Source organism: Hirundo rustica, chromosome 2 (assembly GCF_015227805.2).
Source record: "Hirundo rustica isolate bHirRus1 chromosome 2, bHirRus1.pri.v3, whole genome shotgun sequence".
Lineage (NCBI taxonomy): Eukaryota > Metazoa > Chordata > Aves > Passeriformes > Hirundinidae > Hirundo > Hirundo rustica.
Genome location: NC_053451.1, coordinates 108,991,105 through 109,008,414, shown reverse-complemented (window position 1 = coordinate 109,008,414; position 17,310 = coordinate 108,991,105). Strand labels below are relative to the sequence as shown.

The following is a 17,310-nucleotide window of genomic DNA, read 5'->3' as shown; positions in this document are numbered from 1 at the left end:
ATATAAGCATCTAGAAAGGGATTTGACTTATTTACATGCTACTTCAAGTAAATAATGTAATTGTTGTCCACCTCATTTTGTTATTTTTTATGTAGTTTTTTTTGTTTTTGTTTTTGTTTTTTTAATTAACTAATTTTTTTAGAGTATAACACTAAATGTGAGGGTAACACACCTTTATCCTTCCAGTCTCTAGATTTAGCAGTATGAAAAAATGTCAGATTTTAAAAACTAGTGGCTATTTGTAGTTCATATATACCCAACATTCTGTATGAGTTGACAGAAGGCATCTGTTGTTTTAAATACTGCATTATTTGAGTTTGAAAACAACCTCTGTCACAGCCTAAACCAATTAATAACGGTGTATACTTTCTCATGTATATAATTTCTAACACTGGTTTTAGTGACCTGTCTTTGAGGTCACTGTAAAGATGGGCTTTTCTACTTTGAATGGTCTTTTCTAGTTTTCATGTTTAATGGTGTTGTTTCACTTTTATATTTCTGTTTGATTAGAAATTGTATAAGAACCTGAGTGAGGTGAAGTCTGAAGTGGAAACAGTGATAAAAACTGGGAGACAGATTGTTCAGAAGCAGCAGACAGAGAACCCAAAGGAACTGGATGAAAGGCTTACAGCTTTGAAGCTGCAATATAATGAATTGGGTGCAAAGGTAAGTTCTGTGGTTTTAATATAAAACCACATACTGGCAAAGTGAAAAGTAACCTCGGTGTGGTAAGTAAACAGGGTTTTTTACTGATTCCTTTCAAGGTTCTTCCAGTGGGACAGAAGCAGTGGAGGCAAAGGCAATCACCATCATGGCTATTCAGTTGCTCTGAAGAAAATAACAACTGCCTAGGAAAATAAAAAAATTCCTTTATTGCAATGCAAAATTTTACTTTCTTAATATTGTATTTTTTTTTTTCCTGCTAGTTTGTTTTTTTTTAGAGTTTGGATTGGGGATGTTGTTTCATTCTGATGCCTCAAAGAGTCAGTTCAGGTTAGAAAATTACTTCAGTCAAGTTTGATTTATAGGGCTGCTTCATGAAAGAGAAAAAGTCTACCTTCTAAATTATTTCTTCCTCTGACTGTATACATCTTAAAATATGTAATTTCCATTTTTTGCAGTTCAAAAATCAGTTGAACAAAACGGTCTTGCCACTGAATCCTTCCTCAAGAAGCGCTTGGTGTACCACTGTGCTTTGTGGCTTCTGCACTTGCATGTGGTCAAATTTTGTTATAACCATTCCCTGATATAAATGTCAAGAACCCTGACTTGCTCTTTCACTGTATCTTAATATGTAAGCCACTTACCAATGGGAAACTGTTTTGTTTACTCAATTTTCTCTAAAAGTGAACTAAACAGAGTAGAATGGACAGGCTCCTAACTGATATTAACAAGACTCAGAAGAGGCATTGTGGCAATTGTCCTAAAGAAGACTTCATTTAAATAATTCACTTAGCACATCCTTCATTACTCTGTTTTATTTCTCTTGCCCTCATTAGAACCATTCAAAGAGCTTCTGAAAACTGTAGGATTAGAGTGAATTCGGTGCTGTGACTAGGTGACTGAAAATTGTGAAAGACGGATGGTACCTGTCCATTTGTTTCTAAAATTTATACACTTGAAAAGCACAAAACAGGACAGGAAGCAAATTCTACATTATAAATTATTCAAATCATAAATTATTAATAGCTAGGAAAATGAACCCATGTTAATACTGAAGGCCAGTATGTGGTTTAAACAGATAATGAGAATCAAGCCCTGGTGACTACAGTATGATAAAAAAATAAGAGTTATGTTACTTTTGACAGAAATAATACTCATTAGGGAATCTGAATTAAAACAGTTCTCTCTTTCTAGAAAGTAAAGGTGTTAAGAGATGTCAATCTTTTGGATATCAGTAGGTGAGGAGAGTTGTCATTTGGGATTGGATAATATGTTTGAGCTCTCCATTATTTTAGAAAGAACTGTGGCATTTATTCCTGCATTATGTTTAACTTAACAGCAAACAGGTGCCATTATTGTAAGAAACCTCTCTCATCTAATGAAGGGATAAAAATGTGCCATTAGGGAGCCATTAGTGACTTGAAGTGAGCCACATTGCAAATTGATTTGTCTCAAAAATTTGCAGTGCTGGGCTTGCTTTGCTGCCCTAAATGGAATTTCTCACATTTACTTTTACACAGCATGGTAATTAACAATTTAAAGAAAGTCACAGAAGCTCAGATATATAGAAATTAAAGAATTAAATAGCCATTATCAGCACTAAATGATTGCATTGAGAAAAAGACTCTTTAAGGTAAAACTAACAATAGTTATAACTAATAATAAGTCTCAGTGCTGATATTTATGGTCTGAGGGAAAAACACTTTCCGTAGATTCACTTGTGTGATTTTGTAGGTACTGTTTCAAGAGGCTCCCACATACATAAAGAAACTCACAAGCACATTTTCTGACCCAGAAGGCCTTTAGAGGGCACTGTTTCCTATTTTTCTGTAGAAAATGCATCTTTACATTTGAAGCACTAACACACATTAATCAGTAACCTCTGGATATATGCAATGTATATGGAGATATTGTTGTATAATTTATGTAATAAGCACGTTAGAGATGGATATAAGAACACAAATATTCTCTCTCTGTTTTGACAGGTATCAGTAACTTCATTTTATAATATACCAGGCATTTAAAATTCTCAAACAGGCAATCAAGCTCAGGGTAGTGCACTTTGCATTGCGTTGCTGCTAAGTAATGTTATTTACAATTGCTACTGCACTCTTCAGAAGAAGAGGTGGAAAACCTGGCTCCATGTATGAATGGAGCTCTAAAAAGCTGAGTTTTATGGTCCTTCCCAGGGATTTAACTCCTGGCCTGACTCTAAGTTCTGTGGTATCATTTAATAAATTTGGCATGCAAGAAAGCATATAAAGCATATTCAGTGAAAAATTTATGAGATTTCAGTAGTAAGTCTCTACAGAGTGATAATAAATTATCAGAACACTTTATAGCTTTTTCCCTAGGCAAATCTCATCTTCTTACTCAGGGGTAGCAAAAACCATGTACCTAACCTTGTAACATCTTATTACATTTTAAAACCTCAAATTCTCCTTGGCAGTCGATCTACAAATCAATGTGCTTATTGTGCCACTACTTGTTCTAAGTGGCAAAGTACAAAATAGTTTTAGTAGATGCTGATACCAGTTTTTTACCACTATAGAAAGTTTTTTTGTTTTTTTTAATTTAAAAAAAACATAAATACAAATCAGTGGCTACAGTCTTAACTTGACTACTATTTGTTGTTCAAGCTGATGAGGAATTTCTTTTAAATATTAGTGATCTATTGCGTCTAGTGACGCTTTTAATACTCCTTCTCTGATTGTTTTTTTTTAAACTTCATCACAGAATAATATATTAATATATATTTTCTTCTCCTAGTTGCCTAATGTCTATTGTAGTGTAGTTTCCCATCTAAGATCTCTTAATTTACTCTTCTGCTTTCTACTAATTATGTAAAACCTTTTCTTCCTCTCTCTGAAGAGTCTCAGAGGCTTGGAAGAAAGGTTGTATTTGCCCTGTTCTTTCAAAATGCAGCGTGAGACAGTCAAGGCAACATAAATATTCAACCTTTGTTCCAGGTACCATGTACCAAGCTTAAAAAAAAAAACTTTACAACTGAAGCAGAGGTCATCGCAAGTACTTCATCTCCAAAACATTCAGAAAATTAAAACCTTCAGGTTAAAGGTGCTGCTCTGGTTTGACATTATTCAGTGACATTTGTGTTTCAAGATTTGATTCTTTCTTTGACTGGTATTTCTTTGCTTCCACGTAGCTTAGCCACATAGAAAAAAACCCTTGAGGAATCCCAGTTCCCCTATGGTCACCTATGTTAAAATATGCCCTGTGAGGGGTTTTGACATCTGTTTTGTGTCTCAAGGAAAGCCTGCTAGTTCAGTTATTACAAATTAATTTGCTGTGCACAACTTCAAAACATAGGAGGTGGATTTTGGAGCTCTCTTACTAGTTCAAACTCAATGCACCTTTTTGCACAGAATTTTCTTGTAGGTGTTTCTAACATTCTAGCAGCAGAATGACTGATACTGAGAGAACAAATCAATACATACCTATACTCAAAGTGCAACTTCACCTGTGGAATCCCAAGGCTAGTTTTTATTGAACAGAAAATGTTACATAGAAACCACCTGACCTGTTTCACTGAAGGGTTAATAACCACAAGTTTTCTTTCTGCAGGTGACAGAAAAAAAGCAAGAGTTAGAGAAATGCTTGAAATTGTCCCGGAAACTACGGAAAGAGATCAATGCTCTGACAGAGTGGCTCGCAGCGACAGACGCGGAACTGACAAAGAGATCGGCTGCGCAGGGGATGCCGAGCAATTTGGATGCTGAAATTGCCTGGAGCAAGGTAACAATGTAGCACACACATGTGACTACCACAGAAAGCTACATTTCTTCCGTGATGAAGAAAAAGAATTAAAAATTCTGGCATTTTAGCAAGTGGAACTTAGTGAATGTTTTGGCAATATCTCACCTTAGCGTTTACGCTCAGCAAAGTTTAAACCATCTCGTCTCTGCAGAGATCAATCACACAATTCACGTTGCAATAATCTTCACTGAAATGACTATAAATCAACTACCCAGTATCCATGTAAATAAAAATCTCTTACACCATTCTACTCATGGTTAGAAAGGTATTAAATAGTAGATGAAAGGTTAAAGATGCCATAGCACTATATATTCCACATGTTCAGATAGCAGCCAAGGTATTTGCTTTCTTTAGCAGAGCAAAGCTCATTCTAGCTCATTCCTTTGCATTCTGGGGGCTTCCTACTTCCATGAGACTTCACCTTGAACTCCTCTTTCAGGTCAAAAACTCAAAGTCTAAATCAAAACTTTGCTCAAAATCATAGTGTAGATAAACATCTTAAGGAAACTGAGGAAAGCAAGAGATCGGTATAAAACAGAGTATTTCTCTTAATGTGATGTTAAAACTTGGCAGGTTATCACTCAACACTAGCTAATCTATTTCATTTTCTGCACATGTAATAGAAATCCAATTTAGCTGGGGACATAAAAAAACCAAGTCATCATTATTCACACATACTAAAATCTGCATTTTAGAGCACACTATGCTCAACATTATGCAAAGATTCAAAATTTCAAATAAATATGTGCAGCCAGCAGCATTTTGAACAAGTGTTTCTATAAAATAAATCCCCTAAATAGTATTGGGGGTTTGTGTAAAAAATAAATAAAACAGAAGAAAAAAAAGCCACTTCTGCTTTATTTAATGAGAGAAATCCTCTCAACATTTTACTAGCCTAACTGTGCAGTATAGAAATAGTCATGAATTACACACAGGCAATCTTCCTAATTTTGTTAATTGCAGTGAAGATTCAAGGCACTTGAGTAAAATTTGTTTTATGGGTTGTTATTTTGTTGTTGATTTTAACTAACCCTTTCAAGTTTGTGAGCATGATAAAGTGTCTTTAGCCTTAAAATGCCTTGATGATTTGCAAACTAATAACAATACTAGAATAGCAACAGTAACAAAAAAAAAAAAAAAAAAAAAAGTCTACATATCTTTTGTTAGGTTTGGAATTCTTCTTTTTCGGTCATCAGTCTCTACAGTATCTCTATTGTCTCTACTAGACAGTATTTTAAACACGATATCCAAAATTAACAACTTTCTTATTAACTTACAATTACTGCTTTGACTACTGCAATTTTCACTTTCAAATCAAAACCTAAATCCCTGCAACCCCCATTGTTCTCTCCTGTTGTTGCTCGATGTTTTCTCATTTTCACTTGCTGCTTTTCGTGCAGTAAATTTTGTGCAGTTCCTCTCATTTCTTTGGACTGATATTGTGATCTTAGAATCATAGGATCATGAAGGCTGGAAAAGACCAAGGTCCTGGAGTTCCACCTTTGGCCGAGCACCACCGCAGCAATTAACTCCAGCACAGAGTGTTGTGTCCCGTTGTTTCTTCAACACTTCCAGGGATGGTGACTCTGACACTGCCCTGGACATCCCATTCCAGTGCTTAACTACCCACTTTGAACACCCCCAGCTCTCTCAGCTGCCCCTCACATGACTGACCCTCCAGACCCTTCCCCAGCTCCCTTCCCCTTCTTTGTTCCCCAGCTTCAGCCCCTCAATGCCTTTCTTGTAGTGAGAGGCCCAAAACTGGACACAGCATTTGAGGTGTGGCCTCACCAGTGCCCAGCACAGGGGGACAATCACTGCCCTGCTCCTGCTGCCACACCATTGCTGATCCAGGCCAGGTGCCATTGGCCTTCCTGGCCCCTGGGCACAGCTGGTTAATGTTCATACCTGCCAACCAACACCCTCAATTTCCTTTCTGCTGTGCAGCTTTCCAGTGACTAACACCCAAAATAAAGGCCCAATGTCAGATTTTTAAAACAAATTAGAAAATCTTCTTGTTTAAAATCCCCAAACTAACCTGCTAGGTAGTTAGGGCATTCACTCAGAAAAATAAAAATAATCTTCAGTGGGGTCTACACAGTACAGTTCTACTGAAACAGAAATGTACACTTCATGTTCCTGTCGATCCAGATGTATGTAGCTTCTCAGGGCTTTAAAGAGGAAGATTTGTCCTTAATATCACTTTATTGTTAGATATGAACCTTAATGTTTCAGAAGCTGCATAATTAGGACCTAAACCTGATGATTAGTGCAGCTGCACAGTGGGAAGCCTTTGTTATGTCTTAAGCTTGCTACCACAAATACAACATATTTTTTATCTGAAGACAATCAAAGAAGATAACAAGAGCTAATTAAAATAAAAACTATTAACATGAAATAAATATATCAGACAAGAACCACCTCACTTACTAGTCTTAAAGACTGCTATTGAGTATTGGGAATTCTCACAGGGAATTGATACATAAAGTTGTGAAGGAAAAACTGGTAAAAAGGATATTTTGGCTTCAAATACTCCTCCAAGCCTTCCCAACAAATTAAATTCATTTAGCTCCTCAGCTCTTCCCCTTCAGTCAGTTCATCACTCAAGTAAGAACAAACAAACAACTTTGGGGGAGAGCAGCTGCCTCTTGGCAAAATATCTACTGAGTGTCTTTCAAAATTCCATTTTAAGGTTGCCTTTTAGGAAATGTAAACAAATGCTCACACATATATATATATGCAGATTTTTAATGTGGAACAATCCAACAGGTAGTATATGTGTAAGTCTAAATCCTAGACTTAAAAGTGTAAATATTTGCAGAAATTATGTGGATTATACTTTTTCCTAAAGAATCTGCTCCCACTAGGTGACAGTGCTGCATTTTATCCTGGACACTTTAAAATTCTTGTGAGGACTTCATAAATAAGTACGATGCTTATACTCCTATGTGGATTTCATTGAGGCATCACACGAAATCGTACATCAATAATTTAGTCCCCAGAACCAGAGCCTCACAGTATCTGATTAATGTCACAGCTTTGGGCTTTGGACTTCCTGGGTGAGTAGGCTGCCAAAGACAGTAACCAATCTAATGAAATGCACTGGGAGATGAATTAAGCCCAGCAGATTCCCATTGTGACAAAAGTCTGCAGAAAAGCTAGGATGGAAAATGGAGAGGGAGAGAGGAGAATTCAATAGTGCAAATGAACTGAAAATTGGATGTGTGCTGCTGTCAATATATCTAAGCAGAGAGCTAATAATCTTTTTTGTTTATAGGACAAGGAAGCAGTTATATTTATTAGTGCACTTATTTCTAATTCATTTTCAGCACCCATGTCTTCTTAAAAGTGAAAAAAACTCAGAGGGCTACAAAGATAATTACAGAGTTGACACTAAAAGAAATCATACATTTAAACGTTGTCTTTGAGGTATAAGCACATAGAAATAAAAAGGAATGTCCATATTGAATAAGAAATGAAGCTAATGAAAGATAGCATTAATCTGGACATCAAAGGAAATGTGCTATTTGTTCCTTTGTAGAATTTTTCAACGAACGGAACAAAAACTTGGCTGAATTATGTGAAATGAGATGGGCAATATACTGAAGACTGTAAATCCTGCCTTTCTGCTCAGTAGAGACAAGTTAAATCTTTCCATTTCAATTCAGCTCTGTTATAATAGATAAGAAAAATGACATGTGGGTGGAAAGATAGTCATTAAACATTGTATATTAGAAATCCGTTTATAATTAGAAGCCTGATTTAGTGAACATATTTATCACTGAAGACATTAACAACTGCAGGGTTTATTTGTCTTTTAATCAGGAACTGGACTGATAAGAATTAGATTGCCAGGAAACCGTGTTCTTAAAAAGGAAATAGCAGATGGTATTACCAGGAAAATTCTGTATCACTCCCTACTATGACTCTGCCAATGCTTTAATCTGATTTTTTAACGCCGTGTGTTATACCAGTGAGTAAAGTTGACTTGAAGTACTTAGAATTACATTTAGCAACATATTTCCTATCAGTAATATCCGTAAAAGAAGACAAACTGTAAATTGTGTCAACTGATTCATAGTCACTGGCCAAAATGCAATAAAAATAAAAAATGTGCTGTAAATAAACAAATAAATATGTATAATCAACCACTGAGAAGACCATAATGTCAGCTTCTGATTAATTCTGCAATCCCACCTGTGAGAGCTGAGCCATCTAATTTATTTTAGAAAGATTCAAATTGCAGAGTATTTTCAAGTAATCCACAGCACACAGGCAGTGTAAAGGCACACAGAACTTTTCTTCACTTATTAAGTGTTGTTGTGTTTTTTAATCTACATATGTTAATGACCATCAAGACTAAATATACTATCCCTGGCATTTCCTTTAAATTCTGGTTTGTTTGAAAAAAAAATCATTAGTTCAACTTGGCACATGGTAGTTTTATCATTATAAAATAATTAAAAGCCCTTTGTTTCCCTATCATTATAAAATAAGCCCTATAAAAAAGCTCTATCATTATAAAATAATTAAAAGCCACATCTTCAGAAAAACAAAACAAGCAAAATATTAATAATTAAAAACAAACAAACAAACAAAAAAAACCCACAAAACACCAAAAACTTCATTTCTATGTAACTTCTCTTTTCAGACATAATAATTCATGCTTGGTATTTGGTGATGGGAGGGATGTACAAAAACCACCATAGTAAACCAAAACGATTGAGTAAAAAAAAGAAAAAAAAAGGAAAAAAAAAAGAAAAAAAAAAAAAGAAAAAAAAAAAAAAAAAAAAAAAAAAAAAGAAAAGTTGTAACAAAACCCCTGTAAGTACTTTATAGTAAACTGAAAGATAACAACTATGTCACAGCACAGTAGGATCAGAGACAGAACTGTGAACACCACTCGAAGTGTAAATATCTGCACAGGGAACTGCAGTTATTTGTTCTAACATGATTCATCCTGTCATCCTATGGATCCATATGTAAAGTAGGTAAAATATTATTGTATGCAGCCACAAACCGCTTATAAATCCTCAGCAAAGCTCATCCCTATGACTTTACACGCTGCAGCATGATTTGCCTTCTGCACGGATTTCAACCATGCAGAAGTTGTTTTTTAAACACAACTTTTATTTTGTACCAGAACTCCTTTCCTGAGATTTTGATGAATGAAACTGGTGCAAGGGAAGCTCAGATTCTCCCTCTCCCCATTCTGATGTTTCTGGGAGGGGGATTAGAAACTAATCAACTGAGACATGCTCTGCATGCAGAGTTGCACCAGGGTCTGTCTGATTGCTTTCATTTCTTGGATGCCAGGAACCTGGATGCCATTTCTCTTGGAAATGTTCAATTCCTAGGAGTTCCATGGTGGTGTAATCCCCCATCTTTGATTAAAACAGGCTACCAGCATTTTTCTTATGACTACAAATGAGAAAAGACAAACAGTCCCTCAAAAAGCAAAGGAAACATTTCAGTCAGTGAAATAAATTATTTTTTCGGGGGTCAGAGAATTTCCATTGTGGTATTTTGTACCAGAGCCATAACTGGGACATCAGAAAAGTAGAAGTACAGGAGCTTCTTGCAAAGAGGCACTTCAGAATTTGGTCTAAATGAATAACTGAAATTTGAATGGGGAGAGATTCACGTCATCTTAACTCTTGTATTTGCTAGTAGATGAGATCCTAAATAGTGGCATATGTAAAGAAGAGTTGCTATATATATATATGTTCTTAATATAGTCTCTGTAATTTGTATACATATTTTAATGGAGATCTATTTCCCGGAAGTATTTATGAAACCTTATTCTTCCAGCAGGTAATACAGACTTGAAAAAGTTTTTGTTTTATAAACAAATTACCTAGTCCTAAGGGGGGGGGGGGGGGGGGGGGGAAGAAAAAGAAAAAGAAAAAAAAAAGAAAAATAAAAATTAAAAAAAATAAAAAGAAAAAAAGAAAGTAGTGAATGTAATCACTTCACTATAATGATAAGTAGCAGAATGAATATAATCTTGTTTGGATCCGTTCAACATTGCTGATAGGTTTTCACAGCTGTAAGTGGATGCTGGGCATTATGATGTTAAGTTCAATCTTTTGTTTACATGCATCTGTTTCCCCAATAAATAATATTATATAATAATAATAATATAATTATTATAATTATTATAATAATATAATGCCATGATAATATCATAAAAAATAGCTTCTTCACAGCCCCTACATTTATGTATTTTATTAATGTTGCACAGTTTCACCCAGATAAGCACACAAAATCAAAATGAATAAATTGCCTAATCCTTCTGGGAAGAATTTCACCACTTTATTGGTTAATGTTTCATATTGTATACATTGTGGTGGTGTTTGGGACTTGGGGGTTTGGGGGGTTTTTTAAGGTGTTAGGTGTTCTTAATGTCATTCTTAACTTACAGAGCTAATTCCATTAATTCTGTAGCTTAAATTCTACAACTTTCTTATATATTTTCAAACAAACCACACAGCTGGAAGCCAATTTCATGTTATGACAACCAGAAGGGAGCTCACATCCAGCAAGGCTGTGTGGAACTTGCTCTTTAAAAATTAGGTGAATTTAAAAGCCTCTCCCTGAGTTTTCATGAAATAATCTTATTTAAGTCCTGGCATCATGACACATTCTCTTTTGTTTTATAAAATATTGTTGAATTAATAGCAGTACTTTAATTTTTTTTTTTTTTTCTTACAGAAAGTTTGCCAGTGCTGTCTGTAATATTGCAGTGAACAATGTGTAGACTATCACTTTCTAGTAATACTGGAAAGAAAAGTGGGAAATTCTTAGGAATATAATGCAGAGATGCCAAATATAAAACAAACCAAAAATGTCTTATTGAAATTGTGAAAGAAAGTTAGTTTACTTGGTGCATAACCTACAGAGGAAGTCGTAGCTGATAATGCAGAGTGGAATCCCACTGCCTTTACAGACCCCGCTTGTTTTTCAATTGGATTCAGTGGGTCCAGTATTTTATACATAGGGACTTGTAAGAACAGAGATTTAAAGTATTGAGGAAGATGCTTTTGTCACCTCAATGTTGTGTTGAAAGCCACAATGGATTTTTAAGACAATGAGAGGAAATGTGATTTACTTGGTTCATGTCCCTTACTTGCAATTACACAGGGGAGTTAAAATCCATATTGACCAGAGGTGCATCTCCTCTTTAGTTTACATTATTTCTTTACTTTGAAAGGAATAACTCATTTCTTACACATAGAGAATTACGCATCTGGGGTTTGGGTAGCAATTTTGTTTAATAGACATTTAATTTTTTGATGCATCTGTTTACTAGTTGGATTAATATTTATTTATATAGCCCAAGATTGGTTGGCATTTTCATAAATGTAAAATACAAAAGAAAACACAACCCATGGTAAATGCAATTCAGATAGTCCTTTCCAAATGAAAGTAAATAGTTTAGAAAAAGAAAGAAAGCTAATCAAAATTTTCCATCCTCAGTTGAAGGTAAATTATATCCTTTATGTTATTCTTTTTTCATGATGACTCTTTGCACCTGCTGTGAAACAGATAAAATAGTACTAGAAGAGGACATGTTTTTTCCTTTAATCTGACAAGGACCTGCTGAAATTTTAAGCTCTCCTTTTCAAATTCCATAATTATATAGTATATTGTTAATAATTTGCATCAATCATGCCTTGGTTCTATTATATATCCTCTATTTTTTAGAAAATTGATAGAATGAGGAAAATTTCTCATACTTACATGAAATACAAGTGTAAGACTTTCTCTGAAATGATATTGCAAAATGAGATCCTGAATTCTGTTAAGCATAGGAAATGAGCTTCTGCTTTAAGCATGACGCACTAAATAAGTTGAAGGTTCTATTAAGGTTATGTTTTACCAGAATGAATAACTTGATATTGTCTTTATTGAAAAATGAACATTCTACTTTCACTTATTCAATACATTGTCAACGAAATTATACCAATCTGTGACCATGAGAGATGTGATAGGATGGAGGTCATAAAGGTGGGGTTCTGCTGCTTAACACACTCATCCTGAGATGGAAGCATTGTGTTTGCCATTTGTTTGAATTTTTTTTTTTTTTTTGGTTGGTTTTATTTTGGTTTGGTTTGGTTTTTAATTTTTATTTTTATTTTACTGTATTCAAGTTCCTGAGAGAAATCTGTGTTTCTGAAGACTAGTGCTTCTTCCTTTTCTACTAAGTTCTGATTGTGTTCATCTTGGAACACTGTTTCTGCTTGCAGTTTTATTTTATAAGCAGAGATTTGTATGCCTGGGTCATTTCTATCAGGTGCCAAGGATCTCAGATAGATTTCTCTTCATAAAACTGGTTGTATGTGAAATTAGGTGTAAGAAGTTTGTGCCTCTCCTTGAGTATTCAGTAAGACTGCTGTACTTTGCAGAGTGTCATCTTAACTGTTCAGTATTTAAACACCTGCTTTTTCACACATTGTCTAAATATGTTGGATTTGTTCCTTTTGTTAGACTTCTTGCATGTTGCAGTGAATATTAAGACATGAATAATGAGTAAATTATGTAACGTTACATATCAGATCTATGAGGTAAGATAACAGTGGGAAGACATGCTGGAAATCTGACTTTATAGCACTGCGTCGTAGTCATTCAAGCTTAGAACTGCTATGGGCAATAGCTGATTTTAGTATTTTGGTTTGCAGAATGAAATCCCAAGTGAAAGTTATGAAAATATGCATTTCTGCAGTTAGAAAACCAGTTTAACAGAAGAAAATAACATGATTTCTTCTGGAGAATATTACATTGACAAATATTAAAATAAATAATTTTTAAAAAATTCACTAGACTGTTTTTTATGGAATTTCCTGTCTTAAGATGTCATCATGATGGTGTACTATTGTCTCATTTATTATGTAAACTCTATTTGCTAATTGATAACTATCTGTTTTTATTATATGGAAGCAACTTCTATATAAACATTACAAAATGTGGATCCATTGTTAATAATGAAGTATTGAATCTGTATTTTGAACACTGAAATGAAAGATAACTCACACTTCTTTAAAATTAAGCTATTGCAAGAAGATGAAGAATTTATACGGTTTTATCAGAGCTCAAGAGAAACAATTTGCTTTGTATTTGCTGCTCTTCACAAAATGCCATCCCTTCCTGTAGGAAGCAAGACCATGTGTTCCAGTATAAACTTGCTGCCTGATTTAATATTTCATGTTCTTAGTGTGGGTATTTTTTAATTCCCAGAAATAGGAATTTTATTTCTTGTTCTGCTCATGTAGGCAACACGGAAGGAAATTGAGAAACGCCAGGTTCAGCTTAAGAGCATCAGTGATTTAGGAGAGAATTTGAAGACAGTGATGAAAGGAAAGGAAAGTCTCGTGGACGATAAACTCAGCCTGCTGAACAGTAACTGGAAAGCGGTAACTTCACGTGCTGAGGAATGGTTCAATCTCTTACTGGTAAGGAAAATGCATTTCTTCACACAGAGGAAATGTTGTTTTCCAGTTGTACGTGCCCAGACTTATAGAAGTGCTTTTTCTGGTGCCTTGGACTGTGCTTATTGAGTACACAGGTACACAGACAATCAGATTGATTGTTGCTTAGTACATTGTGTATGTTTTGAGAATCTGATTGATTACTGAGTAGGATCTTGATTGTTAACAGTTTCCAATCCTGTCTCTCTCAATAGTTCTTGCATTGTTCTTGGTTTGGTTTTTTTTCCTAATTAATTAAATGCAGTTTCAATGACAGAGACTATTTCAGTAGTCAAGAGAAAAAAATAGTCAGATAAGTTGAGAAAGTTCTAGTATTGATACCAACAACATCAGCTGCTTTTGGCTGCAGTAGCATTTCTGCTTGGAATAGTACAATTGGGAAATACGTTTCCACCTGCAAGTTGCTTTGGCCCACAGGGTAGTTCTGGTGTGTGTGAATTTGATTCATTTCAGAGGCAACTGAAATTTCAGTTCTGGTGTGTGTGAATTTGATTCATTTCAGAGACTCTTCTCAGGGTGCACACCTGATGTGCTGAAGGACTATGAGCTGGTCTTTCAGAACTTCATGATCCTCCTTTGGATATTTTTATAGGGCATGTTTCAGTGGGGATAATTCCTTAAGGGGACTGGATTAAGACTAGTAGAAAGTAAAATCCCTAATACACATTTCATACAGATTCAGGAGCTCCATCCCCAGCTGCCTCAAGCTACCAATAGTCACATAACTTAATTCTGCCTTCAAATTCATTCTCTCATGAAGAGGTTACAGCTTGAACCCTTAACTACAGAAGGGTCTTAACCACTGGGCTGTCAGAGTGCTTTGGGAAATCTTGCCTGCTGTTTCTGTTCCTGAGAGCATGGGAATGCAGTTTCACCCCAGAGAAACAGGAGTGATTTTTGAGGGTGTGTTGGCCTTTGTCATGAGTTTTCAGGGCTTGATGTGTTGGAGCTCTGCTAGAGTCTGTATGGCTGCATTACAAATGCTTTAGCAATAAATATATAGCATCACTACAGGGCTTCCTCAGCTGAGTACGGTATCCAGATGAAAGTATCTGGAAAACTTAAGCATTTCATTCTGCATCATGCAGGTGCACAGGTTTAATGTGGAACTGATTATAAGAAGCATATAATGGAGTTTACATGTTGATATAGCTGATATACAGTATTCCTGTATATCCTCTCTTTCTCTGCTTTGGATTCTGTGGTTAATATTTGCTGAGACATATGATAAAAAGGTCCAAGAGAGGTCATTGAGGTTTTTTTTACCAATTTTAGAATGGTGTTAAATAAATGTGGGTACATTTGGGGGCCCAAAGAATGAGTAATACCTTTGATTTTGGGTGTGTGGTCTACATATGTGTTGTGTGGGATATGCATAGGCCACATTCTAGTGAGCTCACCAGAAAAGACAAAGTTTCAAATAAAGCAGAGAAATGAAAGCACTTTTATAAAGCCAAGTTTTAAATGAAACCAAAAAGTTAAAGCAGAGAACTGAAAGCACTTTTATAAAGCAAAGTCTCAAAGCAGAGGAGTTAGATGAAATGTCCGTAAGAGGTTTAGATACAAAGCTCCCAGTCTCGACTGTGAATTTGCAAGTGCATCCTTGCGGCCATCTGAGTTCAGTCAATTCACTGGCTTTCCAAAATTAATTCTATGCCTTGTTCTTGGGAAGCACTCCTTTGCACCTCCAGTAGGTCTGGCTAACAGCTTCCTGTTCCTCTCAGCAGCCTCGCTGAGCTGCCGACACCTGCGTCTTGCTGTGATTTTATCATCCTGCTGCCTGTCACTTTATAAGCTTCTCTCTGTCTCCTAGAATATCTTTTTAAAGAAACCTAACATGTAAAGTGAAGTAAACAAACAGCAGATTCTATCCATCACAAAACAAGAAGTTACTGTGTAAAATAAACAAGTTTTCATAATGTCATAATGTGTGCGTGTTTGCCACAGTTGGCATAACTACAGCTGTTACTTCAGTTCTGATTACATTTTTTGTATGCAGTATTTACCTTTTCCACATACAGGAATATCAAAAGCACATGGAGGCTTTTGATCAGAATATAGCTAATGTCACTACTTGGATGTATCGTGCTGAAATACTGTTGGATGAATCTGACAAACAAAAACCCCAGCAAAAAGAGGAAATTCTTAAGGTAAAAAAAAATGTGATTTTCTGGAAAGCATTAATTTTATTCTAAAAAGGACTGTGTCAAAACTAACATATTTCAAAAGGTATTACAAATGGATTAAAATTATTTTTTCTGTGATAAAGCTACCCTCTGGCAGCTTGTAGATTACTTAATAAATTTACTCTGTATTACCAAAATTAAATCCCTGCAGAAATAAAACCAGATTGTTATTATAATTCTTGGGAAGTTCCTGGTGAGTAGAACAGCAGCTTATTAAACATATGTCTGCTGGAAAATACTCCTTTAACACAAGATTTTGTTTTGTTTGAACAATTTTTTTTTTTTTTCTGTTGCCTTCATTCTTAATTGTATTTCTGTTTTCCTGTGATACTTTTCCAATATGTATGATATTTCTGTCGTATGATTGTCTTAATTCTACAAACATTGCTTACATTGAGGCTGGATCAACAACACAGACAAGAATATTATATGGTGAACTAGCTTTAGAATCAAGGGTTAGTGTATTTAGCAGAAGGTTTTAGTTGGCAAATAGCATTATTTAACCAACGGATGAAAACTTAGCTTGTAATATGGATGTGTATGTTAAAGTATCTCGTTTAAAATTCCTTCTTTAAGAACATCAAATTATTATCTATAGAGATTTTTCTTTTTCTTCTGAAGTCAATGTAAATTTTCACTTTGTATTGAACTCCATAGTCAGTACAAAATATCTGAGTAAGAGTTTGCAAATCAAAATCAGAATTGTATTGCTGACACTAACATAATGATGCCATTTACTACAGCAAAATTTTACAAATTCCAGGGCAGAGCATAAATCAATGCCTCATTGATCTCAGCAGGATTATGACTTTTGTAGATGAATGAATAATTTTGCCACCATCAGATACAAAGTAACTGTATCAATACCTGGGTATATGTTTGCATTCCACAAAGGCATTTCATGCAGACAGTTAAATTTAGTTCTTAATGCCCAACTGTATTTCTGATTCCCAAATGTCTTACTATCTATTTTTGGCCTCTACTTGTACTACTTGTACTGGGATCTACTGTTAAGATTAATACTGCAGAGGATAAAGGCTTTTTTTTTTTTTTTTTTTTTTTTTTTTTAATGTCTGGTCATTTTTACTTGCCTGAACTATGGCCCTGAGCAGTAATAAAAGCAACAATTATACATCCACTTCTATAATACATGAATTAGAAGCTCTTCCTAGCTTTAGGAACATAGAATAATTTAGTGC

At 35.0% G+C, this 17,310-nt stretch overlaps 1 protein-coding gene across 7 annotated transcripts in view; it reads left to right on the top strand.

Annotated features, from left to right (window-relative positions):
• The window catches only part of DMD (dystrophin), a 1,060,860-nt gene that overhangs the window by 429,388 nt on the left and 614,162 nt on the right, over positions 1-17,310 (top strand). For 4 of the 7 annotated variants that reach the window (XM_040088691.2, XM_040088700.2, XM_040088674.2 and 1 more), the window contains 4 exons: positions 511-666; positions 4,246-4,416; positions 13,710-13,889; positions 15,947-16,075. In XM_040088691.2, the coding sequence (XP_039944625.2) occupies positions 511-666; positions 4,246-4,416; positions 13,710-13,889; positions 15,947-16,075 (636 nt within the window). Of the gene's footprint in view, positions 1-510; positions 667-4,245; positions 4,417-13,709; positions 13,890-15,946; positions 16,076-17,310 lie in introns of those variants that run through there. The other 3 variants (XM_040088709.2, XM_040088718.2, XM_040088727.2) reach the window with 2 other exon arrangements.